Genomic DNA, 26823 nt, shown 5'->3' on the forward strand with positions numbered 1-26823 from the left:
ACTCTTGTTTGACAAGTCTATTCTGCCCTATACAAGTAGGTACCACCAGAAAAAGTTTCAGAAATAGATTTAATACAGATGTCCTTATCAGTATGCACACAGTATCTGCTCTTTAGAACTTTTCGGTAATCAAAAAAATAGATTCAAATTTAGATTAGATTTGATTTATACTGATTAAAGTTGTGGCATAATTTACGTTATACCCGTAACCAAGTTTCAGGCTAACAATTCTCCAAGCCATAAAATTTAGTTAGCCTTTGTCAATAAAACAATTCTAGTCACTATACTTGTACAAATCAAATACTGCAAATAGAGTATTGCTTTCATTAGCTACTGTTATTTCTTCCATGTTATGTCCAATACCATTACAAAGGAAAGACACAAAGCAAAGCAAAACATACAGGGATTTACTACATTAGTATTAGAAACTGTCCTGTTGGCAAGATCAGTAGCATTGAGAGAAAATGTTTGATTCAGTAAGGTCAATATTTCTTGCTGTCCGAGTTCCCTTGCTTGAGCCTCTAAGTCTGCAGTATTAGTGCCGAGTAAGTTGGAGATGTCCTCTGCACCAATGTCTCTTCGATTTGACTCCATGCTTGCAGAAATTCTTCCAATGTCGCCTTTTTCTTTGAAACTGTCTGCCAAATCTGCAAGAGATGAGGAACATTGTAATACTGTGCCTGTAATATAGCCTATTTTGCAAGAGTTGTAGGGCGGCAGCGTTATTTTTTTTTAGTGAGCGACGTGAGTTATGCCGTAGAGAGATGATTTGCCATCAAGAGATTTGCCTTGAATGCATTTTATTTACATGTAGTTGTGTTTAAAAACACTGTATGTTCATTGATGTATAGAAGACTAATATTTGCTATGAAATATCTTGCAGTAATACCTTGAACACGAATTAATTCTTCACATTGCTCCCCAGTGAAACCTTCAGCACACTGACACAGGTATCCATTGAGTTGATCCGTACATGTTCCATTGTTTGCACATGGGGACGAGCTGCATTCATCAATATCTGAGGGAAAAAATTAATGGAAAATCATCAACAGTCCTCAAGTTATCATCTTCAGGTATGTGATGCCAAGTTACTGATTTTGGAAACACCTATGGGGCACAGCAATAATCTAAGATCTTTTTCTGTTGTCTAGTACACTTCTGTGAGAGTTTATACTCTTTGGAACATGCCATGATGTTTAACTGTAAAGCCATATATTTTAGTGGTGTCAAGGTAAGATAGTTGAGATAGCGGAGCACATTGGCAAAACGTACTGCTCCTGTGCGAATACGTAACAGGTTCCGTGCAGGTGCAGTACATTCTGCCGACATACCATTACCCTGACAAATTATCATAACTCTTAGTCTGTGCTATGGTTATACTACCGGTATGTTAAATGGATAAACGCCACCCATTTATAACTTACCAGTGTCACAGTTTGTGCCCCCATACCCAGGTACACAGTGACAGGTGTAGGAGTCGATGCCATCCTTACAGGTCCCTCCGTTGTCACATGGGTTTGATGAGCAATCATCTACATCTGTGTAAAGGTAAACATATCAGTTTTGTCACTGCATCCTTTCATATCAGCAGAGGAAAACAATGTTGATACTACTAACTATATGTTGATGAAAGTTAGACATTCAGATACTAGTAGTTGATATTTGTTGACTACTAGTTCATGTATAAGTAGTAATATTTTCAGTTTGTTAGAAACATACTGATTTCACAGAAGTCTCCCTGAAATCCTGGCAGGCACAAGCAGCTGTAGTTGTTGAGACCATCCAAGCAACTCCCTCCATTCAGACACTGGTGACTGATGCAGTCGTCTGTATCTGAAGAATAGGAAAGACTTGTCACATACATGTAATCCACAGTAATTTTACACATCGAAGACAAGGTTGTTAGGTCATTCAAACACTTCAATCTCATTGTCAAAAGAAGAAAGAATATGTATGTAAAGAAAAACTCTAGTATGATTCAATGATAAGATTAAGAAACTGTATTTCGTACTTACCATTTTCACAGTTAGTTCCTTCATACCCAGGCACACAGTGGCAGAGATATGAGTTGATGCCATCCTCACAGGTCCCTCCATGATGACATGGGTCGGACCTACACTCATCTATATCTTTGTAACAAAAAAGGGATGAACATTGGTGTATCTCCTCCATTCTGACATACATACATACAAAGACATTGTACATGTGCACTTTTGAGTCAATATATTACTTATAGCTCTTTTTGAATATGAAGGTAAACATAGGAACAGTCAGCAGAAGAAATTCAAATCCTTTTGTGACACAATGTTCTTACCAACTTCACAGTTTTCCCCTTCAAACCCTGCAGCACATGTACAGTTGTAGGCATTGACCAGGTCATGGCAGGTACTGTTATGTTGGCAGGGATTGGAACTGCATTCTTTTATATCTGAAAAATAACACAATCAGTAGTATAGGAATATCCCTATATAAATCTTGTGTCACACTGTACAAAAGTGGCATTTGTAGGAGGTAATCATAAACTATGCTTAAATACTCAGATCACCTTGCTTACCACTTTTTATTGAGATTGAGATTATATAATGTAATGTTACAACTACTAGTAACTACAACAACTTTGGGACTACAGGTAAAAGAGATAACACATGATATAAATTTTCCATGGGTAAAGGAAATATATGGCACACCTGTTTCACACAGCAGTCCAGTATACCCATCAGGACACAAACAGGTGTAGTTTCCCTTTCCATCCACACAGGTGCCATTATTTAAACAGGGCATGGACGCACACTCATCTACATCTGAGAGAGGAAGAACAAATGCCATGAAGACAGTGAAATAGGACGCAGTGCCAATAAAGTGAAATTGTAAAACTAAAAGCTATATTTACAAATACACTGTATATGATGACGATTACTTCCACAATGAATTAAATTTGTTTCTGATGATTTTTAATTTTTTCTTATGACTAGTGATTCAACAGCATTGAATCATTTGATGACAGGAAACTTTGGAACTAAACTTTATGTACCTATATCACAATGTTGTCCCTCAAATCCTTGTGGGCAGCTGCAGTTGTAGATATTTACTCCTTCTGTGCAGGTCCCACCATTAAGGCATGGGCTCGACTCACATTCATCAATATCTGGAATAGCAGATACAAACGTGATGTTAGTTTGGATGTCATGATCATTATGCTTGACTGTGTGGTACAAAATATGCAATATCTGCAACTGAATTCAAGTTGGGCTTGTCCGTGGTGCTGAAACTGTTATTGACACATGTAAAACTCACTACAAGTTACTGTGCAAATATGTTATCTTTGAACCAGATTTACACTGTACTGTGATAATCTATCTTGTCAATTTTTAAATCAAGCAGTTTTAACCGTGTAGTAACTTTCAAACTAGCATGTTACTGACCATGTTCACAGTTCTCTCCGTTATAACCAGGGATGCACACACATCTGTAGCCATTCACGCCATCTTCACAAGTGCCGTTATGTTGACAAGGGTCAGATGAACACTCATCAACATCTGCAAAGAGAATCCAGTATTTAGTCAATGGCAGATGCTGATATTCAAGCAGATGTCAGGTGAAGAATTGTACTGTTTACTGACTGCTGGGCTTCTCTGACAGTTGCCCAGGAAACATTACCTCCTTATAGCAAGAAAGCATTCTATAAATACAACATCTAACATCACCAAGTATTGTTCTTAATTGCTAAAGCTATCATATCAATATTCATAGATTGCTTTCTGTGATGATAAATGCAGTGCAATTATTCCTAGTCTTATAAAATTGATACCTGTTTCACATGTCTGACCAGTGTAACCAGCAGGACATGTACAGTTGTAGTTGTCAACCCCATCCACACAAGTCCCACCATTCAAACAGGGCAGGGACAGACACTCATCTATGTCAGTCTCACAATTGTCTCCCACAAACCCAGGAGGACACAGGCATCTGTAGAAGTTGACTCCATCTTGGCACTGTCCATTGTTGAAGCAGGGGGTGGAAGCACACTCATCTGTGTCTATTTCACAGTCTTTTCCTTCATATCCGACAGTGCAGTTACAGGTGTAACCGTTTATCTCGTCCTCACACATGCCACCATTTTGACAAGGGCTGGATTTGCACTCGTCAATGTCTACTTCACAGGTTTGCCCTTCAAAGCCGTCAGGGCAGTGGCAAACAAAGCTAGCAATGCCGTCCTCACAGCTTCCACCATTAAGGCATGGGTAGGGACTGCAGTCATCTTTATTGTTCTCACAGTGTATACCATCAAACCCCTCCAGACATGTACAGTTGTAGTCCATAATCCCATCCGTGCATTGCCCACCATTTTGACAAGGGTTAGGCCAGCAGTCGTCGATGTTGTGTTCACAGTTTGTTCCGTTGAATCCGGGATGACAGTTACAGATATAGGAATCGCGGCCGTCGTCACACAGGCCGCCATTTTGGCATGGGTCAGAGCTACACTCATCAAAGTCATTGTCGCAGTTTTGACCTTCAAATCCAGGCATGCAGCTACATGCGTAGAAACCTATTCCATCCCGACAGGTTCCTCCATTCTTACAAGGGCTCGACAAACACTCGTCTACGTCTTCCTGACAGTTTTCTCCTGTGAATCCTCGTGGACAGGAGCAGCTGTAGGAGGCCACGCCGTCGATGCACCTGCCTCCGTTGGTGCAGGGGTTTGGGTCGCAGTCGTCAACGTCAATCTCACAGTTATCACCATGGAAACCAGGTGTGCAGGTGCAGAAGTAGGAGCTGATCCCGTCAGTACAGGTGCCTCCGTTGTAGCAGGGGGACGACACACACTCATCCACATCTAAGAAACAGAACATACTTTTTGTCAACAGTTTGCATTTGCTAGTAAACCTTAGCATCACTAGGCATGGAGAAATGTTTTGGCATGATGTTATATTCCAATGTTTGAATAGATATAAGCCAAAATCAGGAATAATTCCCTAGCCAGATTTGCTTACTAGTAAAGCATTGTCTGTTAATTAAGACAATTTTAAGCCTTCTTTAATACCTGTGTGGTTATAATCATCATGACAATACACATGTTGGTCTTACCTATTTCACAGTGTTCTCCGTCAAACCCAGCTGCACAGTCACAGGTGTAATTGTCCACTCCATCCACACAGGTGGCTCTGTTCATACATGGGTTAGGGCTACAGTCATCAATATTGTTTTCACAGTCTTCACCATTAAAACCCACTGGACATGTACAAGTATAACCAGCCAGGCCATCTGTGCATGTGCCGCCATTTTGACACGGATTTGATAGACATTCGTTGATTTCGATTCCGCAGTGAGTTCCCTCATAACCATCAGGACAGAGGCAAACGTAACCATTCACTCTGTCCACGCATGTTCCACCGTGTTGACAGGGACTTGAAAGGCACTCGTCAATGTCTGTTTCACAGTGTGGCCCTTGGAAGCCAGGAACACAGGAGCATGTGTAAGAGTTGATCTGGTCTGTGCATGTACCATTGTTTCTACATGGACTGGATTTGCACTCGTTGATTTCATATTGACACGTCTCTCCTTCATAACCTGCAAGACACTGGCATCTGAAGGAGTTCACGTCATCAACACAGGATCCGCCATTTTCACACGGCACAGAAAGACACTCATCTATATCATTCTGGCAGGTGTTTCCATCATACCCAGGTGCACAGGCGCATGTGTACATGTTGATTCCGTCTTCACATGTACTGCCGTGCTTGCAAGGTGCGGAGCTGCACTCATCAATGTCAACTGAGCAGGTGTCACCTGTAAAGCCAGCTGTGCAGATGCACCTGAAGCTGTTGACTCCATCCATACAGGTTCCTCCGTGATCACATGGACTTTCGATACAGTCATTGATGTCAAGTTCACAATTGTTTCCCTCAAACCCCGGTGGACACAAACATTGGTAGGGTCCGATGGCGTCCTCACAGCTACCATTGTTTATGCAGGGATTCTGTGCGCAATCATTGATATTTGTTTGACATAGTTCTCCTCCAAAACCCTGCGGACAGGCACAAGTGAAGAGGTTTACCTTATCAAGGCAGCTCCCACTATTTAAACAGGGGCTCGATTCACATTCATCTATGTCTATTTCACACCTGAGACCAGTTAAGCCAGGTGGGCAGCTACAGGTGAAACCGTTCACCTGGTCCGTACAGGTGCCACCGTGATGGCAAGGTGATGACAAACATTCGTCTACCTCAGTTTCACAGTCCTGTCCTTCGTAACCAGCAGGACAGTCACATGAGTAATGATTCAGTCCTTCTGTACATGTGCCACCGTTTAGACAGGGACTGGACAGGCACTCATCTATATCTGAAATAAGAACATAGAAAATAGTTGGCTCATCAGTTGGCTCAGTTTTGACAAAGCTGCAACACAAGCTTCCCATTGCATGAAAAGGTAATATTGAGTATTCTTCAAATAACTACCAAGAAAGCATCTATATTTTACCTTCTTCCTGCTACCTAACGCTATAACCAATAGAGAATTGGCAGCCAAACAGCTACTTCAGTGTTCTAAAGGTTAAAAACAAATTATAGAACCTTGTAAAGCCCCTGAAAGTCCATGACAACTTTTAGTACAGAATAAATCTATGCAAGTTTACACTGTCTCTATTTCCACACACCTGTTTGACAGTTGTCCCCTCCATATCCAGGTGGACAGGTGCAGCTGTAGGAGTTGATGTCATCTACGCAGGTGCCGTCATTTTCACATGGTGAGGACTCACACTCATCTATGTCTGGTCATGGGGGAAACATATTAATTCAGAAAAACGTAAGTAGGAGTTGACTGAGAAATGTTTTGACAGACCAATCATTATGGATCTTACAGCTTGCCTCTATGCAGGTTGATCAGTTAAGTGTTTTTGCTAAGTACTATATAGCATGCAATGTCCATGTACAATGAAAGCCCCAGGCATAGTATATTGTTGTACTGTTGTACATTGCATGCATAAATAAATTTGCATGTTTTTCTCAAAATCTCATATTGCTGATATAAGGCTTGTCTGCATATCTTGAGTTATGTTAGGAAGGAAAACGTAGTAGTTACATGTACCTTCTTGACAGTCCATCCCTGCCCACCCTGGTGCACATGGTCCCGGGCATGTCCCAGTCCTGACATCACAGGCTGAGTCTCCCTCACAGTGGCAAACTCTGGTGCAGTTAGCTCCAAACCTGCCCACTCTGCACTCCTCCTGACAACCCTCTCCTGTCCAACCAAGGCCACATCCCCCTTCGCACTCCCCGGTTATAACGTCACAGCCTCCTCCGTTCAGACAGTGGCAGTCCAAACCACAGTCTGGCCCAAACTCTCCTGTATCACACCCCTGCTGACAGGATGGACCCTTCCAGCCTGCACCACAGCCCTGAGAACAGTTCCCGTAGAACCTGTCACACTCTTCCTCTCCGTAACAGTGGCAGGTTAGGCTACAGTTGGGGCCGAACGTTCCAACAGGACAAGCTTCCTGACACGATGTACCCATCCAACCTGCTGCACAACCCTTAAAACATTCTCCTGTCTGTATGTTGCATGGCTCATCTATGACACAGTGGCAGGACCCTTCACAGTCAGACCCGTAGGTACCGTTAACACATACTTCCTGACACGTATCCCCCTTCCATCCAGGTTCACAGTTGACTGAGCATTCTCCTGTTACGTGGTTGCAGGGCTCCATACAGTTACAGGACAGGGAACACTGTTCTCCAAATGTGCCGTCCTCACACTTTTGTTGACATGAGTCGCCATGCCAACCGTCGGGACAGCCGCTTGCACAGTTCCCGGTGAAGGGGTCACAGGGTTCCAAGTCTCTGCAGTTGCACTGTTGGGTACACCCTGCACCGTATGTCCCCGGCAAACAGGCTGAATCAAACATCACATAATACATGTATAGCAATATATGATTATAAGGAGCAACTGTGTTGCTTTTATGTACAATGCATCTACATGGGAATGTTCTGACAGCAGTGAGGAAAGCCAATACATTTGGGCTCTTCCGACAAATGTTTATCTGATTCAAAGTTCTGAATAGTACTATTACTTGCCTTCAATTTGAAATGATTGTAGCTAGTACCATTGACCATAATGATTAAATTTGGAGGTTTATGACAAAGCAGCGGCATGCTTGCTTTAGACACTTGACTTGACAATGAAAATAATCAAGCTAAAAATGAAATAAAAATGAAGCTAGTCATTGAAAACCAACTATTCTAACCTTTAAGATAAAGGTTTTGGAATGTAAGCCTAATACTTGTTACTCACCCAATACACATGTTTCTGTTTCATAGGATACAGTAGCATGGGTACCATCCGGATTTTCACTCCGCAACGCTCGAAAAAATCATTTTTTTTTAGCGTTGCGGAGCAAAAATCCGGATGGTACCCAGACTAAGGATACAGCATTACATACTTTGGTCACATTGGTGTCCGCGTAGCCCAGTAGCACAGGAGCAGCCGTAGGGATCAGGTACACACAGCAGGAGCCCTGAACACTGGTCTGACTGGTCATCGTTAGAGTCACAGTGTTGGGTACAGTCCATACCAAACCTGTTCCCTCCACAACCTGCAATATTACCAGATATTACATGTAATCTCATTATTATGTGTATTGTACATTATACATAGAGTCAAAAAGTAACAATTTGCAGTACAAACTTAAGGTACAATCAGATTGTTGATAATACTGTATTTTTCATGCTTAGAGCAGGAAAGCTCAGGGGGATAATGACTTTTTCAGTTGTCTTGTTAGATGTGTCACTGAATTGAGATCAATTGAAATCAGAAACATTTTCTATCGAGGAACCTACTAGAAAAGTCGGCTAAATTTGAGAGGTGGCACCACAACAAATTTCAGTAGCATTTTGAAAAGTATGATAAGGCCATGTTGATTTGATTATATGGATGACATCCGCGCGCGCATGAATTTTCGGCCGTTTCCAAAAAAAAAAAAGTTTTCAACCATACTGTAAATCGTACAAAACAGTTGCAAAATGAGCAAAAATAAAGTTACAAAAAAAATTAATAAAAACTATACCAATGTCGTAGAATGCCAAAATCAAACGAAAAAAGACGAAATTGTAAAGAAATGAACTTGAAGATTAGATTATTCGCCAAACCATATTCTGTGCCATTTGCTCAACCCTCAAGACCACATAGATTTCATAATGAAAAGAACTTTTTTTTTTTGAAAAACGTTTTTTTATTCGCACGCGCGCATCAGTTTTGGGGCTCCGGGAGGATGTCATCCATATAATCAAATCAACATGGCCTAATTTTAAACAATGAAAAAATACATTTTTACAAAATTTTGATAGTTCAATATTGAACACTCAAAACAGGTGACTCACTTTTTTCACAAGAAGTCCCACTGAACCCTGGTGGGCAGACACATTCTCCTGACCCGTGGAAACACTGGCCACCGTTATAACACTCTGGACATTCAAACTCACAACTGTCACCCCACAGGCCGGCCGGACAGCCTGATTGAATAAGGAACACATTTGAAATGAATGTGCCAGTGTTACCCAGAAAAGTTAATTGTTCTGACTCTGTAAGAGACAACACCTACCAATTTCAAACAGACAATATCAGGTACACATGTAGTTCAGTACAAATGTATATATTAGCTGATGGGTACTATAGCTGACTATGATGCTTACACTATCATACATGTTGCACCTTATCAAAAGACTTTCATGCACTTTAATAGAATCAGCTTTCTCTGTCTGAACTTAAAATAGTGCAGTCTTTGTGGAAGGGTTTTGAAACAGATTCAGATATGCTGATTTTCAATAATACATGTACAATAAGTAAACAAGTACAATAATACAATAAGTGTCTTACCTCTTACAATTAACCTCATCATTGCTTGGTTCTTATTATCACTTGTTCTCTGCCCCTCATAGAAGCACTCGTACAGCCCTGCATCTTCTGGCTGTACATTCTCTATGTGCAGTTGAAAGCCAGTGGCTTGTATCTCCTCTCCATTGTGCATCCACTTCACAGCACCTCCAGACATGGTTGTGGGTGTTACCGTTAGTGTGGCTGATTCTCCTACTGATACAGTCTGGGAATATTCCTCTGGCGAAAGATCCACTTGAAACAGAAGTAAAATTTCTTTCAGACGAATTGCCATGATCATTGCCCTTTGCTACTAACAATTATGCTTACTTTGTTGTCCTTTTTCTAGCAGATAATCCCAATCTTTGCTCACCACATCATTTTACCAAGAAGATATTGCTTTAAGCCTTTTGTAGCTACTGATATGTGCCACCAAACTTTCACAGTAAAATGCACAGCATGTAATTGCATTCTTGACATGTGTCAAGTTAAACATGTAACGTTACATGTAGCAAGCTTTTCCTAGTTCACTAATACATGTACCTTGATGGACCATTACTGCAATTAAAAAAAAAACTCCTGATGAAACTAAAGCTTCCACTTTGAGAACCAAAAATGAAAAAGAAGACTTCATATCTTACCTCCCTCCTTTACCCTGACAGTTGTTACTCTTGTCAGGATGCCCTTCAGTGACTGTGCCTCACAGTAGAATGCCCCGAGGGCAGCTTCCCCTGCCATAGGCAGGAAACTGACCATCCTTCCCGGCCAGGGTTCCGGCAGAATCCTTGCTACAATCCTCCAGATGGTGAAGGTTGTTCCTGTCCCAGTGTCTTTAGCAACCCCGAAGGGAAAAGACCCCATCCCCATGGCCGTTACACACTTGATGTTGGGAAATCCTGGAGATGCTGATGAGTACAGTGGTGAAGTCACAATGGTCACATCAGACAGGCTCTCTGGAAAGTAGATCAAAGTGTGAGCTTTAGATTCTGAAGACAGTTGGCATTGAGAAGGCCACAATCCCCAGATGGTAGGTGTTAGTCAACCACTACTTCAGCACCAAGGACATGACCCTGGTACTACACTAAAGGGAAACCTTGGCCATTTGCAGTATACTAAGTCCTCAGTGCTCACAGTGATGTGCTTTTGGTCTTTTGTTAGAGGTTAACTATTGACTTCTGCATCTGAACTGGTCAGCTTTAAAGAATTGAAGTGTTAAATCAATGCAGGGAAGGGAGATGTGTAGTGAATACTGTATTCAATTTTAATTATGAACAGCTAACTCATGGTGATGGGATGGTTCTTTACTAGAGTGAGAGGGCAAGCTCCCTCTACATCCCTAGGCTTTCTGTACTGTAATCAAGGTTTCTTTATATCAATTTTGATGGGTTTCTGACAGACATAGACCTACTTTTCCGTGTGCAGTTAGTCCCAAACCACTCGGCGGTACACTGGCAGTCTTGTGTGGGTCCGTTGATTCTGTCACACCCGTCCTCAGGGTTCATACAGTTACAGAAGAATGTACAGTTGGGGCCGTACTGGTTCAGCGGACAAACTGGAGTAAAAACATCAGGATATCAAAATGTAGCACATTCTAAGTACATGTATATCTTCCTACATCTTTTGTCTAAATATATCCCTATAGCCTTTACCAAGCTTCAGAGGTGACTGGAAAAAGTAGAAATTGGCCAGATAGACAGATAACATAGCAGGGGAGTCTGCTACAGGAATACAGCTTGCAGACTAACTCTTGGCATTGAAATGTCTATTTGGCCAATTTCTACTTTTTCCAGCTGCCTCTGAAGCCTGGCAGAGGTTACCGTACTCCTATAGCAGACTAAGTCCGTCCCTGGCATGTTATCTGTCTCTTTGGCAGATTTCTACTTTTTCCAGCCCCTTTCCAGCCACCTCTGAAGCCTGGTAGAGGCTACTATTCATAGCATCTCGCTTACCACAACATTTTGCTACCCATAGGTTCTACTGATTTGTTTATTTCTGTTCAAAGCAGATGTTGGAGGTATACCTACCCTGATTACAGGCATCCCCAGTGTAGCCACTAGCACAGCCAGATGGGCAGTATCCTGTTAACCTCTCACACGCTCCACTGTTCATACAGTAGCAGCTCTGGTTACAGTAGTGCCCAAACCATCCAGCAGGACAAGCTGTAACAACAACAACAAAAAATACTAGTATTGCATTCCTTTTCCTCCGCTTTGAATGGTCGAGTAGCAAGGCTAGTGTATAGGAGATCGAGAAGTTAGATCCCTTGCATTTGGGACTGGACGTTGTGTCATTGGGAAAGACACTTAACACAACTGTCTTCACTCCACACAAGTCTAAAATGGGTACCTGGCTTTGGTTGGGGAGGTAAAAGGCAGTGGAAGGAGAGGGATAGGCTCCACCTTCCAATACCGTGCCCTAGACATGGTGAATTAACAACCCAATGCCCCAGCAGCCTGAAAAAAGCTACTGGACTACCTTAAACCTTTCTCCACAAAAAGTTTAACATGTCTGACAAAGAAATTATCCTATTGTTAACTTTCTACATGACATGATGTTTAAGAGAACACCAGGAGATAAAAGAATGTATTTACATTCTGGCAAGGTGGCGACTTGGGTCTGGGCACTGTAAGGTCCCGCTCCTACAGATGTAGAAGCTCGTACTCGAATCATGTACAACCTGGGGTAAAATATACATTTTAGTGTCAATTTTACAGACACAAATTTAAAACAAAAGTATGCACTAAAAACAAATGACTTCAAGCAATGTCTCTGTTTCGCTAATTATTAATTTCACAGGTGTTCATGGCATTAGTGATGAAGCAATGTGATTGGTTACCTGTCAGGACGAAGCCCCCTGAATGTTGCTCCAGTAGACGTGACTGTTCCTGTGGTTCTGGACTCTCTCGTTGCTGCCTCAACCTCGTCAAAGATGTAATCGTATCGTAGGATGACGCCGTTTCTCACGTCACAAGATGGCGGGTCCCATAAAAATGTCAGTTCTTCCATGTCTACTTCAGTCGCATGTATGTTTGAGGGAGAACCACTTGGTACTGTTGGAAGGCAGGAACGCATGCAATTTAAACATCTAGACAGATTGCTAGTATTGGACTCAAATTCGAAAATATCATGTCAATGTTTAATGACAACATGGGAAGCTCTTGATAAATAGAATTGAATGACTGACAAAAAAATGAAAAATAAAAAATACACTATTTCAAGCAAAAATGTATCCAAATTACAAACTTGTTGGTGATGCATGTACTGCTATTTCAGATGCATAGTAATGTTACGTATGGAAAGAAAGGGTGGTTTTTAATGCCTGTTAATTTAAAACAGCTTGAATATGAGAAATGCTGTCACCTGCTTCTTGTGTTGTGGCTGTGGACACCTTTGCATTGCCAACACCAGCACTGGTTTTTGCACTGACCGATATCTCGTATGTTGAGTACGGAAACATCTCTGTTATGATGTAGTTTGTTGTCTGTCGCAAAACAGATATGACGGTTTTGGTGTCAAAAATCGGGATACACTGTCCCCTGGATGTCAGGTTGTACGACAGGTCATAACCTTGGAGAATCCCGTTTGTTCGAATCGGCGCGTCCCAAGAAACACCGACTATGGTCGGGGAAAGGACAGACGTGGTTAGGCTCCGAACTTCCTCTGGAACTGAAAAGGCACCAAGAGTTAGGTACCTAGAGAGACAATTAATTCTGAACTGAACCATGCACAAACCAGCACCAAGAGACCACGTCTGGCGAGATATTAGATATTAAGGACAACAACAACAAAACTGAAAATCATAACAAGAATGGTGTAAACTTGGAAAGTATAGCTTCACTCTGCCTGGATAGTACTAGTCATGAAAGGCAATGAACTATGGATATTGGATAGACTGGCGTAGGCTATGAGAGGCGTAGAAAGCTGTAGACAACATTCCAAGACAAAAAGAAGCCCCCCCCCCAAAAAAATAGTGTGTTGTGATAGTTTTCCAACCAGTAAAAGTATCTCACCATCTTCTGGAGTTTTGAAGCTCAGGATGGGTGTTTCTGGGCTGGCTCCGATCTCATTCAGCAGCTCCATCTTGACGTTATAAGTGCTGAACGGGGCCAGGTTGGACAGTGTGTGGTTTCTGTCCGAGGAGTCCACATACTTCACCGTGTAGTCAAAATCTCCAGGCGATTTCCAGTACAACTGAAATCCTGTAGGAAAGAATTCAGACTTCATGAAATTCTCCTCGGAACATATTTGAGGTTCTTGCCCCTGCATCGGGGCCGCTCAGTGCAGGTACTCGCAAGGAGACGGCTTCAAACCCGCGTGGCGGGTGTTAGGGACCCCCCGTTTCAGCACCAAGGACATCGCCCGTTACTACACAAACTAATGCTAACCCTCGGCCGCTTGCGTTATACTTTGTGTTTGTATTTGCTGTTCTTCTTTCGGTCTCTGTTAGAGATTTACAGACCGAAAATGGATTTTGTTTACGGTGGAAAAAAACTGCCCGAGAATATCGTCTTTCTTTACCGAGGTTCGCCAAATGATAAAGTACTAGTAGTACGATGTGCGTTTCCTCACGGCACGCGGAGTTACTATGTTGTACGTACGTTACGCTCAATTGACACGGTCGTGCATTTCTTTATGGCAATCTCATTTACCCGTGATTTCTCTGCAGCGGACAGTCCTAGGGTCGGGTGCGTCCCACATTACAACAGCGTACCGCGCACCCACACTGCCGAGACGCAGGTTCACTGGAGCTTCAGTAGGCCCTGAAGAAAACAGATGTACAAAAATTAAAAGTTCAAATACCCATACGGCAAATTGTACGTAAATCTGATGAATACAAATAGTGAAAGTTTACATCAATACAAAGTTACATAGAAACAGTATATTTACAAAAGCAATAAAGGGTAGCATACCAAGGCACTTTGTTGTGACAGTTGCAGTAGGACCGTTAGGCCCCCCTCCCCCTTCCCCTGTCCGGAAGGTTTGTACAGATATATCGTATGTTGTGTATGGTGTTAGTCCAGCGATGGTTTGGTAGTACACCGCTGATAAACCATCTTCTTGAGTCGTAGGGAGTGAGTTCCAGTTTTCGTCCGTCAGTTCTCTATATTTCACAGTGTAGGATACAACAGGACCCTCTCCTAGGTCAACGTCGGGAGTCCATTGGTCAAATGTTGCGGTGAGTCGTGTCGGTTCAATGTCACGTTCAAGGACACTTGGCGGTTTCACAAGCAGTGGCAGTTCTGAAAATTAAATGAAAGATCTAATTCATGAAACTAATTTTCAGCCGATTGAAGTAAATCGATAAAGTTGCAGTGTTCCAAAGTCCTCTAGTTGATATACAAATCAAGACGTTATTTTGAAAATTACCATAAAGAAGAGGATCAGCAGTTTTCTCGTCAGATCCAGCTAGAGTGTTCACGATGCATGTCAGGACGTCTCCGTGTCGGATCGAATTCACGCTGAATCGGGCCGACCTCCCTCTTCCCATGGAAAAGGAAGCTATGATGAGGAGAGACGATGAAAGATAGGTTAAAATACATCAATTTTCTTCCCACTCTGTTTACCTATCGTAGACTGTAAACAAAATTTCAATTCAAGTTTTCGATAAAAGTTTGTAGTAAAAGCTAAAGACGTAAGAATACTTGTCGGTTGAAGTAATGCCCCATCTATCAGCTGTAACGTCATTTCCGTTCCGATAGGAGCAGGGTTTCCGGTCGCGGTGCAAAAGACGGTCGTTGGTTGACCTGGGTTGACCTTCACATTTGAAAGGGCGGTGATGTTTGGTGGCACCTCTGAGAAAAAAAAAAAAACTTCAAATTCATCCACTTGTGATTATGTAACACCAATCATAGTATTAATCAGTTTTAGGTAGATCAAGAACAGATAGGGAATCAAGCATCAACTCACTCAGTTGAAGACATCTGTTCCCAAAGTACTGGTCGTTGCATTCGCACTCTTCCGTCGGTCCAGTGAACCTGTTACAGTGGACAGTGTTGTCCAGACAGTGGCACTGCTCGCTACAGTCCGGTCCATACCACCCGACATCGCACTCTGAAAATTGTAGCAAATTTCTTATTTAGAAATAGGAGAAAAACAAGGGTTAGCTCTGTTTTTCGTTCTATTCATCGTCAGAAAATATGTTGCAAGTATTGTATACTCTTCCTTGATATCAAATATTCAATGTTTTACGATTCGTGGAAATTTAGGTGGTAAGAATGTAAAATCCTAGTTAAGTGAGAAACTTGGCAAGCAAAATGACTTAAGCGTGTCTGAAAAAAAAGCTGTTAAGTTTTTCGCTGAAGCAGGATACCTTGTTGACAGTCTGCCGCGGTCCATCCGGCTGCGCATCCCACTGCACAGGAGCCGTTGAATCGGTCGCACGCCTCCCCGCCAAGACAGTGGCAAGTCAGCTCACAGAACACGCCAAAGGTGCCCTTGCTACAATCTTTGAAAAATGATAACGGTTTCAAACTCTTGGCTTGTCAAATCTTCATAAAATCATTTGTGAAAGAATCGGCCACATATTGTAAATTTTCACGATCAGAGAGAGAGAGAGAGAAAATGCTTACTCATCGTTAGAGTGGAGACGTTAACTTTCGGCTGTACGGGCCAGGTCCGACTTCTGTGTACGCCCTGACTCTGACGCCACACCAGGTACTCGGTCTCAGGCCTGAGACGCTCATCCGCGTGTTGCTAGTCATCACATCTGGGACTTCGTTCCCGTTCCCAGAGTCTAGTGGTACCACGGAGACGCCATATTGGGTGATGACGCCGTTCGACTCAGGACAGGCGGGTGGTAACCAGGAGACGAGAACACTGGTGATGAGGACATCTTCGATCGTGACGTTGACTGGAGGACCACTTGGTGCTAAAGGCGAATAAGAAAGTTTAGTTTCAAGGCGTGTACACGTTTCTTAAGATCAAGGGTATCTTTAAGTTATGAAGTCAAGAAAAGACAGAGGCTAACGTTAAGTAGGGATAATGTAACAGAGGGACGCCACCGACAGAAAAATGCCACGTACTTGTTGTTAACGTGGTGACAGTAGTGGACACCTCAGGGCCCGGGCCTACCAGGGTCCGTGCGCTCAGCGAGATCTGGTATGTTGAGTACGGCTGCAGCCCGCTTAGTGTGTGTGAGGTCCGGGAGAGCAGGGTCTGGAAATGATCAACAATATAAACACAGACTGATAATTAAGAATGATGGTTTTCAAAGCAACGAGAAAATGAACATGTTCATTTCTTCAGCTGAAAGCACTTAACTTGCCCGTAGTAGATTTTACGGATATACAGTACTTGATTAGTAGTGATGTCATCTGTCCTTGGTGCTGAAGTGTACACACGTCCTTACTAAACAGTTCGTCTGGACACTTGATGACACTTTTAAAATCTTTACTCTATCATTTTCACATAAAATTTTCAAGTTAGAACCTTCCAAGTCTCAGTTTACCTTAGAGCTTGCCACGGCCACCTCAGTGCCTGGACACTGGCTGTCAGACAACAGACGATAGGTCAGCACGTGTGCGAGTATTCTGCCGTTCTTGTTTACGGGCGCAGACCAACTGATCTGTACGGAGCTTGACGAAATCGGCTCGGTGGCGAGGTCTGATACCGGGCCGGGAACTGTGGGAGAAAAAACGCAATATTCAGGCTCTTGATGGTTTCGTGCTGCTACATTGTTAAATGTTTGAACAGTATTGTACTGGCGAGAAAGTAATTTTTTTATATACCAACATATAACCACAAGACGTGGCGACGGCACACTTACGTTTTTCAACTTATATTAATGCCGCCACCAACACAGGAGACAATACAATACTCATTTTCACCTGAGCTAAGTGAGGAAAGTCGTGTAAACTGCATTTTCTAACGGCACAAGGTTGGTGGCATGTCAGGACTCGAACCCGGGACCTCTTGGTTCCGAGTCGAGCATTCTGCCGCTACCCCACACGACCCCACGAGAAAGTAATTCCTACTGCTAATTGCTTGTTTTAATTCTAGTTATGCTTGCGAATTTCTCTTTCATCAACTTACCGTCTTCCTGTGTCCTCACGGTAAACACATCGCTAAAAGAGCTGGTGCCAACTGAGTTGACAAGTGACAGCTTGACGTCATAGCTTGTGTAGGGCTGTAGACCAATCAGAACGCTTTCTCTCTCTGTCCCGTTCACTTCCGTCGCGGTGAACTGTTCGTCTCCGGACATTTTGTACAGCAGCTGGAAGCTTGTAACTTCCTTACAGCGGATGGTATCGGATGGAGGGAGCTGAAAGTAGATTAAGAATATGCATCTCAGTGACTGACACCTTATTCTCTGCTTGTTAACTTCATAGAAAATTGCAGCAACTTTTATGATAATATGTTAAAAAGATATCAATTTGCCTTGATTATACATGTATTATGATTCAGCACTGTACGCAGCTATGCTATTATGTTTGAAGTAACGATATGTACCTGCCACGATACAGTAGTTTGTCGTGCTTCAGTATTGCTGAACCTGATATCTTCTGGAGGCTGTGTTGGCGCTATAGGGGTGAAAAGAGAGAAAATGAGTGTAACGTGCGGCTGCGTTATACTTTACAAAGGAGTCAAAGAATCAGAAAAAAATGTCAATTTTAGTAAACATCTAATTCAAATATTGTCATAAACGTTACATTTTGTGCTGTTTCTTATTCAAATGATTATAGTTACAGTACTAACCCATGCACTTGGTCTCGACGGTAAGAGCTGGTCCCAAAGGACCACCGCCATTATTGCCTTCACGGAAAGTCTGCACGCTAAAATCGTACTCTGTAGAGAAGGCCAGCCTCATCACCATTCTGGTGTACGTCGCTCTTGATTGGTCTGCTGGAGTCTCGTCGCCGTATGGCTGCCAATCAGAGTCCTCAGACTTTTTGAAATGAAGTTGGTACGACGTGATTGGTCCCTCACCGACGTCTTCGGTCTCATTCCACGCTGCCCAGTCGACGAGGACGAGCGTAGGGTGGATGTTGATTGGTTGGACCACTGGTGGCTTGGTTAAACTGGGCAGTTCTGGGAGTCAAACAAGATAATTGGCACCGTGTTGCTTCCTATGGTCTGTTCCACGACATACAACTTTACAAAGTTCTAGTTGCCGTAAAAGACGTCTTAGAATAAAGCACGGTTTTATGATTTACCACAAGGATGCATAGTAGGACCACCACTATATATCTGATGTAAACCTACCGTAAAAGGTAAAGTCCACCCGTTGGAAGGTAGAGCCGGATGTTGTGGTTACTGCACAGTAGTATTCCGTGTCTTGGTCGGTTGAAGGAAGCCGGAAAGAATTGGTGGTGTAGTTTCCTCTGGGAAATCCAGCAAAGCGTGGATACACCTGGAGTAGATGTTAAGAAATGCATTCATTCAGCACCATACGAAATAAACACTTGGGACAACTTATACGAGAAATTATATGTGCATTATGGGCTTCAGTTTTGTTATATCACTTGTAATGAATTTATAGCGCTAAGGAAAAGTCTTGAGACGATAGCTACCTGTCCGTTTTGGTCTCGCAAGACTATGTCGTCTGCGGTCGGGAGCGGACTTCCCGCCGCCGAGCAGCTGAGGAACGTCGCCTCGCCCGGGTTCACCCGCACGTTTGTGATGTCAGTTATAAAAGGCGCTACTCCTGTTGGAAAGGGAAGACACGTTGGATATAGTATAGGTAGCTTCAATTTATCTATATGTTTGTTAATCTGTATTATATCCTAGACCCATCATACGGATTGAAATATGTTATTGAATGATACGATAGACGCATTTTTATAAGATACCTTCAAACGATACAAAAAGTATTTAGAGTCTGATATGCAAGGCTTAGGTGTCTCGGTAATATGTACGAACTTTCCCAGGCTCAAGTGAGAGGAAATGATTTTGGTCGGATAGGAAGTTGTCGTTGTGGCCCTTCGTAAAAATACCCGGCTGTCGTCGCGTGCCAGTGAAACCTTTGCAGATGTGTGTTTTAAAGGTTAATTAATACAAATACAGATTCTTCTTACTTTCTTCCATACAGTCTTCTCCAAAGTGATAGTCGTCACACTGACAGTCGGGCGTTGGCCCCGTTGCTAGGTTACAGTGATTGACGTTGTCCTGACAGTAACATCTGCCCTCGCATCCTGAGCCCCACTCTCCTGTCGCACAGGCTAAAAAAATCAACAACAAAACAGTTTAAAAGTTGAAGAAAACTGTGACTCAAAAAGTATTTTCTCTCTAATACGGGAACAACATATTTCAATGCCTTATCAAGAAAAAAAATTCGCTTTCTGAAAGCAAGCTAGGTGCGTCTTTGTAACGGTTACCGCATAATTCTCACAAGTTGAACTGTAGTAGAAATACTGAAAAACTGTAACAAAGACAGGTAATCATTCATTCATTCATACTGAATACTCCATATAATTGACAGTTGCTTACCGTCTTGACACCCGTCCCCTTTCCACCCCGCCCTACATCCGTTTGGACACGTCCCATTCACAACATCGCAAACTTCCCCGTCCAAACAGCGGCAGAACGACATGCAGTTCGATCCAAATCTTCCAGGGGGACAAGCTGAAAGAAAGAAGGAAACAATTTGTTCTGTCAAATAGAACAAAATAATGAAATGTATTAATACATCTCAATGAAATTATATTCTTAGCTTGTAAGAGATGGGGGGCGCCACAGACTTTCTGCGGCTTATCATCCCGGCTCACCAAGTCACATGTTCTATTTGCATAAATTGTTACCACAGAAGTGGTGGATTGCTAATTTCTTGACAAATACTTCTTCCTTTAACTATCTCTACTGCTTAAACTTGTTGATATCAGGACAGATAGAATGGCAAAGGAAGAGGGAGCTAGTATAGATGGGAGCTAGCATATGTAAGACGAAGGAAAGACTGACGTGTCCCGCACGTGACGCCTCTCCATCCCGGTAGACAGGCTGAGTTACAGGTACCCGTGATCTTGTCGCACGGTTCCACACAGTGGCACTCTTCTTCACACCTGTCCCCGTATGTGCCATCATCACATGCTGTAGAGAGATAGGGAAAGAAAAAAATCATACATCGATCCTGCTTTTTGGCGTATCGTATTACCTGGATGTCTAACCTTCATCGACGTATCGATCCTAAAAGTTTGTCAACAGTCACAAATCCTTTAGCGTTGGTAGAAGAATGCTGTTTCTACGTTTAAAATGCGGCTCTCTCCCTCTCAATTATCTTAATAAAAGCACCATTTGTCGTATACACTACAAACAAACAAACAAACAAAAACACAAAATCAGCGGGCCTGGCATGGTAACAGCCTTCCTCGCTTCTACATTTAATTGTCATTGTTGTTAGAAAAAAAACCTTCTGATTGATATAAAAACTTAACTCACGTTTCTGGCAAGAGTTGCCTTGCCAGCCGGGCGGACAGCCGACCACGCAGAAGCCTGTCGTCCTGTCACACGGCACGGCGTCCCGACAGTTACACTGCTGCGTGCACCCCGCACCGAACGTACCCAGCCTGCACTCTACAGTTAAGGAACAAGGCAAAGGCAATATGTGAAATTTTCCCACACTCTTTGGTGTATAGGGGACACCCATCTCCGTCTATATAGCCTTTCATAGCTTTGCAACTACAGGGGCTTAGTTTTTCACTAACCTGTGGTCTCTTTTCAAGTTCCAAACTCTTTCCCATGTACTGAATGCTACGCATATGAAGTAGTAAGTGCAGTTTTTAACGTCTATGTTTGAATATCTACTTCACAAAACCTGTTTTTACGTACACCTTCAAGAATACGTAAAGGTTCCGTTTCTTCACTTGTGTGTACCTTTACACAAGCTTTAACGTGTGCGTAAAGACAGGGTTTTGTGCAGTGATGTACCTTGGTCGCAGTCGGGACCTTGATACCCGGCGATACAGGAGCAGCCGTAGGGATCGGGTAGACACAGCAGCCGGCCTGCGCAGTTCGGGTCGGCACACTCCCGGTTACACTCCTGGCCGAACACGCCGCTCGGACAAGCTTTAATACAAACAGTAAACAACGTTGTTAACATGTCAGTGGCATTTAGAGAATAGGTCCTGACACATATCTAGTCTAGTAGTGGGTGAAGCATGTCTTTTAGGCTAGACTTCTAGTAGAAGTTAAAGAGTGAGATCTGATTGTCTGGCTTTCTGACTGTCGCTTACCGCAAGGAACAGCTTTAAGGAAATGGGTCTATCAGAAAAAGCCATCTGCTTGTCCTCACCTACCTCTTTGGTGCTGAAGTATGGTGAAAGTAAGATGGGCTGTAGAAAGTTGTGTCTGGGGGAAGTTATGCATTATGAAATGTATGCCCTTGGTCCTGTCCTTGGTGCTGAAAGTATGGTGAGGATAAGATGGACTGTGGAAAGCTTAGTCTGAAGGTAGTTTTGTACAGCTTAAGGCTTTAATTTCTAACACTAATCATTGGTCTGCATGTTATGAAGTGTTGATTCTTACCCTCATCACAGTTGCCGCCCGTGAACCCGGGAGGACAGACGCACTCTCCCGTGTCAGGGTCACACACGCCGCCATTGTAACATCCGGGACATTCGTCCTGACAGCTCGGACCCCACAGGTCGGCAGGACATCCTACGAGGGAAGAAATAAACATGACAATAAGTAAGTATGAAATAGCAAGAATTTACGTAACGTGTGTAGGAAACTAGTTGAAATAGGCGTTTCTTAAGCCGGGACTGGGCAATTATGCTGGTTTTAAGCCATCAATATTCACTAAATCGCGATCCTCATATCTTTGCTACTGGTCATGATCAGGGATAGCTTTTAGACATTAATGAGTATCATTTTCCTAAGTACATTTATCATTATCTCATCATCATCATCATCATCATCATTCATCCTCCGTAGAGGTGGAGCATACAAAGTTAGTTCGCCACAACTGTCTGTCATACATCACTGAGAAAAGTTCATGTCCCTCCAAGCCAGTTTCAGTTTCAATAAGTTTCTTAACTGTTATGTTTGGGCGTCCAACTCTTCTCTTATCATTATCTAATTGTGGGAAACATGATAATGTTGCATATTTGCCAACGATTTTGACCATTTTAATCAAATTTCATGCCAATCATCAACCAATATGCCAGTTACTGAAGGAGACTTACTTCTGACTATCAATCTCATGACCCCCTGGTCCGCCGTCGTCGAAGTTCGGGTTCCCTCGTAGTAACACTCGTAAACACCTCCATCTAACGTGCTGACGCCTCTGATTGGCAGACTGAGACCGGTTGCCATGGCGATGATGACGTTGTTGTGCCGCCATCTTATTGGTGCCATCATGCTGACTACAGACTGCATTTCTAATGTGACTGTTTCTCCGGCATTTACTGTTTTAGTAAAGACTACGGGCTTAATACTCGCTGGAGATGAACAGAAAGACAAATTAAAGAACTTCTTTGTTTTAGTACAGTGACTTTTTTATATAAAAGTATAGATTACATAAAACGCCGCTCCAGCAAAGTCTACTTTCATGGATTGAGATGTCAAGATCAAAACTATGATGCACACACAAAGTGTTTGAAGGAGATGCATTACTCTGTTACCTGTGGTTGACATCTTTATTGTAGTAACGTAGTACGTCTTTATACCACTCTGTACCGCACAGTGGAACGCCCCTATTCGGTCAAGGTTGGCGTTGGGTAGCAAGTTGACCTTCAAATCAAAGATAGAAAAGATAAGCCAATACATCGCTAGTCTTGTCATGTACATTAGCAAAAAAACTGGAAAGGTAACATTTGCAAAGTAAATGCATAATGTTTACCTTCGCATATAGTCTGCTATGTTAATTCTTACTCAAACACATTCATATATATGGTCAGACAGGAGTCTAAATCCCTCCTGCTATAAAATTGCAACATGATGTAAACCAACACCAGTTACCAGGGTGACAGACGTCTGCTTCAGGTTATTGATCTTATTCGTTTGGAGATGAAGAAGAGGAAACAGAGCAAAAACAATATGTTTTCCTTTCGGTAAACAGAACAAATGGTCGTAAAACCTCTTTTCCCGGCCAGGCCGCTGGTTGGCGAATGGTTCCTGCGAATCTCCACATGGTGAATGTGAGGCCACGCCCCGTGTTCTCCGCGATCCCGAACGGGAAGGACTCCAGCGGAAGTGACGTCACGCACTTCAGGTACGTGAACTGAAACTGGGACTGAGGAGGGACCCAGGGAAACTCGTTCACTAGTGTCACATCCGGCACTGCACCTGAAAATGATAACCTTACTGTCTTAAAATAATCCTTTAATAATGAAATTGTGTAAGTGGTCGCGTTAAAATACGTCTTAGCTACTAGAGAGCGTTACCGCTTTCTGTTGTACCATCTTCCTTCATGTTTGAGCAATGAAAATAATAATAAAAGAGTTTTGCGACCAAGACTAAAAGTATCCAACTTCATGTATCAATATTTTGTGAAGAGAGGTTTAAAATCACACTTCTCCGACCCTTAAGAAGAATATCGATAATTCACTTTTGAGTCGTTGGCAACATTTTCACGCGGGTCCAACAAGGGGCACTTAATATGTCCAGAACCGTACCTATCTAGTTCTATGCCAGAATGGGCCAGGATTAGGATCAGGCACAGTTCTGGATAGCCTCCGCGTATCCAAGAACGCAGATTTGCCCCAGGTACGGCTCTGGATACGCGTGGACTATCCAGAAACGTGTCTGATCTTGGAGAAAGCACGTTTCGGGCGCTGGCACGGTTCTGGATACAAGAAGAGCACTTCACACAGATTAACCTCTTAACGAGCTGGCAAACAGCGCACAAAGCGTGGAGAGGCCCGGCAGCCTCCCTGTCAAGAACCTCGTGACACCGAACACAACCCGGATTTCCTCTTACCCTTACCTAATATAATACTCAGCCAACACCGACGGATGGACGTGACAGCAGGAATATGTCAAATAACATCTATACTTCAGATCTTAGATTAAGAAGTCTTTAAATCACCAAGACGAAGAGCAAGTTTTGTCAGAAACCATTTTTTTTCATTTTGAAGACTTTGAGATGTGATTGCAGATTGTGTGATGACTTAATGAGGTCGATATTTAGTTATCATTTCCTGTCTCCGTTTGCAATTTTTGTCGTACATATGTAATAACTTGCAACTGCACAGATGGTAGATCGAATCTATTTAGTTTCTTCATACACGTTTAATACTTCATGTTCTGAAAACATAAACTGGTAACCGCTATTGTGAAAATTGCTTAATTTATGGAGGAAATGTCAAACAAATCACACACATTTCCCTACAATGTTGTATTGCGCGTTCTAAAGTTTGTTCAATTGAATAAGCCATTTTCCTTACCTGAACATTCCAATCTCATTATCAGCATAAAGACGAGGCAAAGTGTGACAGCATTCATGATGTGTTTCTCGCGTCCTTCTCTTGGCAAGTAGTTAGGAATGACACTAACGGAGAACGTCCCTAGAACTCTTCACATGCGTCGTAAGACAGGTTTACGACATTCTTGAGACAGTTCACAAGCCTTGCCCAAAGTTCGTCTGTCCTGTGTAGGAAAAAGTTGTCATAGATTCTTGTTGGCGGTTGGATGTCCATGTGTCACAGCCTCACTGAAAAAATCGTCCATTGTCTGTGACTGCGCCATGGTATGGCTCTTGACAATGCTTCTCCTCTCCAGGGTTTCGCAATAGACTCACGAAATAATAACTTCCAATTCCACTGTAATGACTGTCTGTATCCGTGAGAACACCAACAAAACTTCCACCCAGACTCTTATGACGTTTCAGTGACGCATGCACTTGCCGTCACACGCTTCGATGACCGAAAAACATGTTTTAAACCACACGTAACAAAACCCGTCTGTAACAGCAGAAGTTGCCACAAACGTTGCTAGTCGGGGTTACAGGTGGTGAGGAAAATCCGACCCAACAACCAGAAAGTCAAACGGATTTCTGGTCAGTCAAGAGCGGCTGTTCAACAACAACAGCGCTGCACGCTCGGGCGGCATGAATGCAGTTACTTGTTTCTGGTTCTTTTACCTCTGGGTAAACAAAACTGTTTGTGTGTTTCTTCTTGTTAAAACATTCCCAAATCTTGACTGTATTTAAAGAAATCGGAACACCACTGAGTCAGAAAAGGGATAGAAATAACTGGAAAAGGACGATGCTTCCGAGCACTAGGTACATTGGTTTCCTCCTTTTTCTCTTCTTTCGTTCCTTCAATCTCCATGACGTAGGTATCCCTGTGTAGCCTCTACCAGGCTTTGATAGACGGCTGGGAAGAGTAGAAATCGGTCAAATAGAGAGATAACATGCCAGGAGAGTTGGTCCGCTAGAGAGTACAGTTTGCCGGACCCCAGGTGCGGACCAACTCCCCTGGCATGTTATCTCTCTACTTGACCGATTTCTACTCTTTCCAGCCGTCTCCCGAAGCCCGGTAGAGGCTATTCCCTGTGCACCTGAGTACCCCCCGTTTTTGATAATCCCCTGTCCTATGTAACCAGCCTGTCGGCCTCTCTACTCAGGACTTATTTTTCCGGTACGTGACCCTGATTAGCGTGAAGCTGAAGTGGGTACAGAAGTGTGTGAAAGAGGGCGACCTTAGCGACTCATGTTTGTCACCATGAATGGACCACCAGGCGTCCTTGGTCAACTCTACTCCATCTATACCATACTTACACTCAGAGTTTTTGTTATTCATGCCATATCCATGCAAATAAACCAAAGCCAGCAACAAGCAAGGTCATGAAATATTAGGATACTTTTAATTCTCGTAAATGAATTAAGCTGGCTACTTGGAGTGGTCATAGTATTCGTAGGAATAACTTTTTTTAATGTGAACAAATGCAAAGTAGCGCCAGCGTAAAACTCAAGTGGTCCAGTATGAGGGGTTATATAATATATACTGTAAGTTAATATTACCTAGGTAGCCAAAGAACAACCCACCTACTCTACTCAACACCACCACCTCCTGTATAATACATTGG

At 42.8% G+C, this 26823-nt stretch overlaps 2 protein-coding genes across 2 annotated transcripts; both read right to left on the reverse strand.

Annotated features, from left to right (window-relative positions):
- Positions 1 to 88: 88 nt before the first annotated feature.
- LOC109465222 (neurogenic locus notch homolog protein 1-like) lies at positions 89 to 16978 on the reverse strand. Its single transcript, XM_019762366.1, has 31 exons — positions 16887 to 16978; positions 16434 to 16732; positions 16175 to 16309; positions 15772 to 15915; positions 15507 to 15656; positions 15232 to 15363; positions 14775 to 15104; positions 14514 to 14624; positions 13875 to 14063; positions 13225 to 13530; positions 12701 to 12914; positions 12456 to 12541; positions 11889 to 12023; positions 11273 to 11416; positions 10506 to 10817; positions 9868 to 10119; positions 9372 to 9503; positions 8435 to 8587; positions 7084 to 7887; positions 6653 to 6766; positions 5086 to 6339; positions 3809 to 4834; positions 3423 to 3536; positions 3032 to 3145; positions 2688 to 2801; positions 2315 to 2428; positions 2016 to 2129; positions 1720 to 1833; positions 1425 to 1538; positions 890 to 1018; positions 89 to 647 (listed from the first exon to the last, which is right to left on the reverse strand). Exons 2-31 carry the CDS (start codon positions 16435 to 16437, stop codon positions 337 to 339), a joined length of 7365 nt encoding a protein of 2454 aa, XP_019617925.1. The 5' UTR covers positions 16438 to 16732; positions 16887 to 16978; the 3' UTR covers positions 89 to 336.
- LOC109465223 (tyrosine-protein kinase receptor Tie-1-like) lies at positions 16440 to 25771 on the reverse strand. The gene is made up of 18 exons (XM_019762367.1): positions 25182 to 25771; positions 23873 to 24081; positions 23418 to 23526; positions 22980 to 23234; positions 22321 to 22452; positions 21724 to 21861; positions 21235 to 21369; positions 20758 to 20886; positions 20290 to 20424; positions 19878 to 20021; positions 19374 to 19507; positions 19066 to 19213; positions 18559 to 18891; positions 18313 to 18383; positions 17896 to 18124; positions 17312 to 17484; positions 16887 to 17019; positions 16440 to 16732 (listed from the first exon to the last, which is right to left on the reverse strand). The coding sequence occupies exons 1-18, from the start codon at positions 25237 to 25239 to the stop codon at positions 16440 to 16442; spliced, it is 2958 nt and encodes a 985-aa protein (XP_019617926.1). The 5' UTR covers positions 25240 to 25771.
- Positions 25772 to 26823: the final 1052 nt, after the last annotated feature.

This window comes from Branchiostoma belcheri, unplaced genomic scaffold (genome assembly GCF_001625305.1).
Source record: "Branchiostoma belcheri isolate BF01 breed outbred unplaced genomic scaffold, Haploidv18h27 scaffold15, whole genome shotgun sequence".
In the NCBI taxonomy this organism is placed as follows: Eukaryota; Metazoa; Chordata; class Leptocardii; order Amphioxiformes; family Branchiostomatidae; genus Branchiostoma; species Branchiostoma belcheri.

Coding starts and splice junctions, on each gene's coding strand:
- LOC109465222 (XM_019762366.1), bottom strand. Junction 8,588..9,371: donor TGGGACTTCTTGTGAAAAAA/GTGAGTCACCTG, acceptor GTAATATTGCAG/GTTGTGGAGGGAACAGGTTT. Junction 7,888..8,434: donor CGGACACCAATGTGACCAAA/GTATGTAATGCT, acceptor TGTTTGATTCAG/CCTGTTTGCCGGGGACATAC.
- LOC109465223 (XM_019762367.1), bottom strand. CDS start 25,239: ATGAATGCTGTCACACTTTGCCTCGTCTTTATGCTGATAATGAGATTG. Junction 20,425..20,757: donor AGGCGTCACGTGCGGGACAC/GTCAGTCTTTCC, acceptor TCTTTCTTTCAG/CTTGTCCCCCTGGAAGATTT. Junction 20,022..20,289: donor AGGGGACGGGTGTCAAGACG/GTAAGCAACTGT, acceptor TGATTTTTTTAG/CCTGTGCGACAGGAGAGTGG.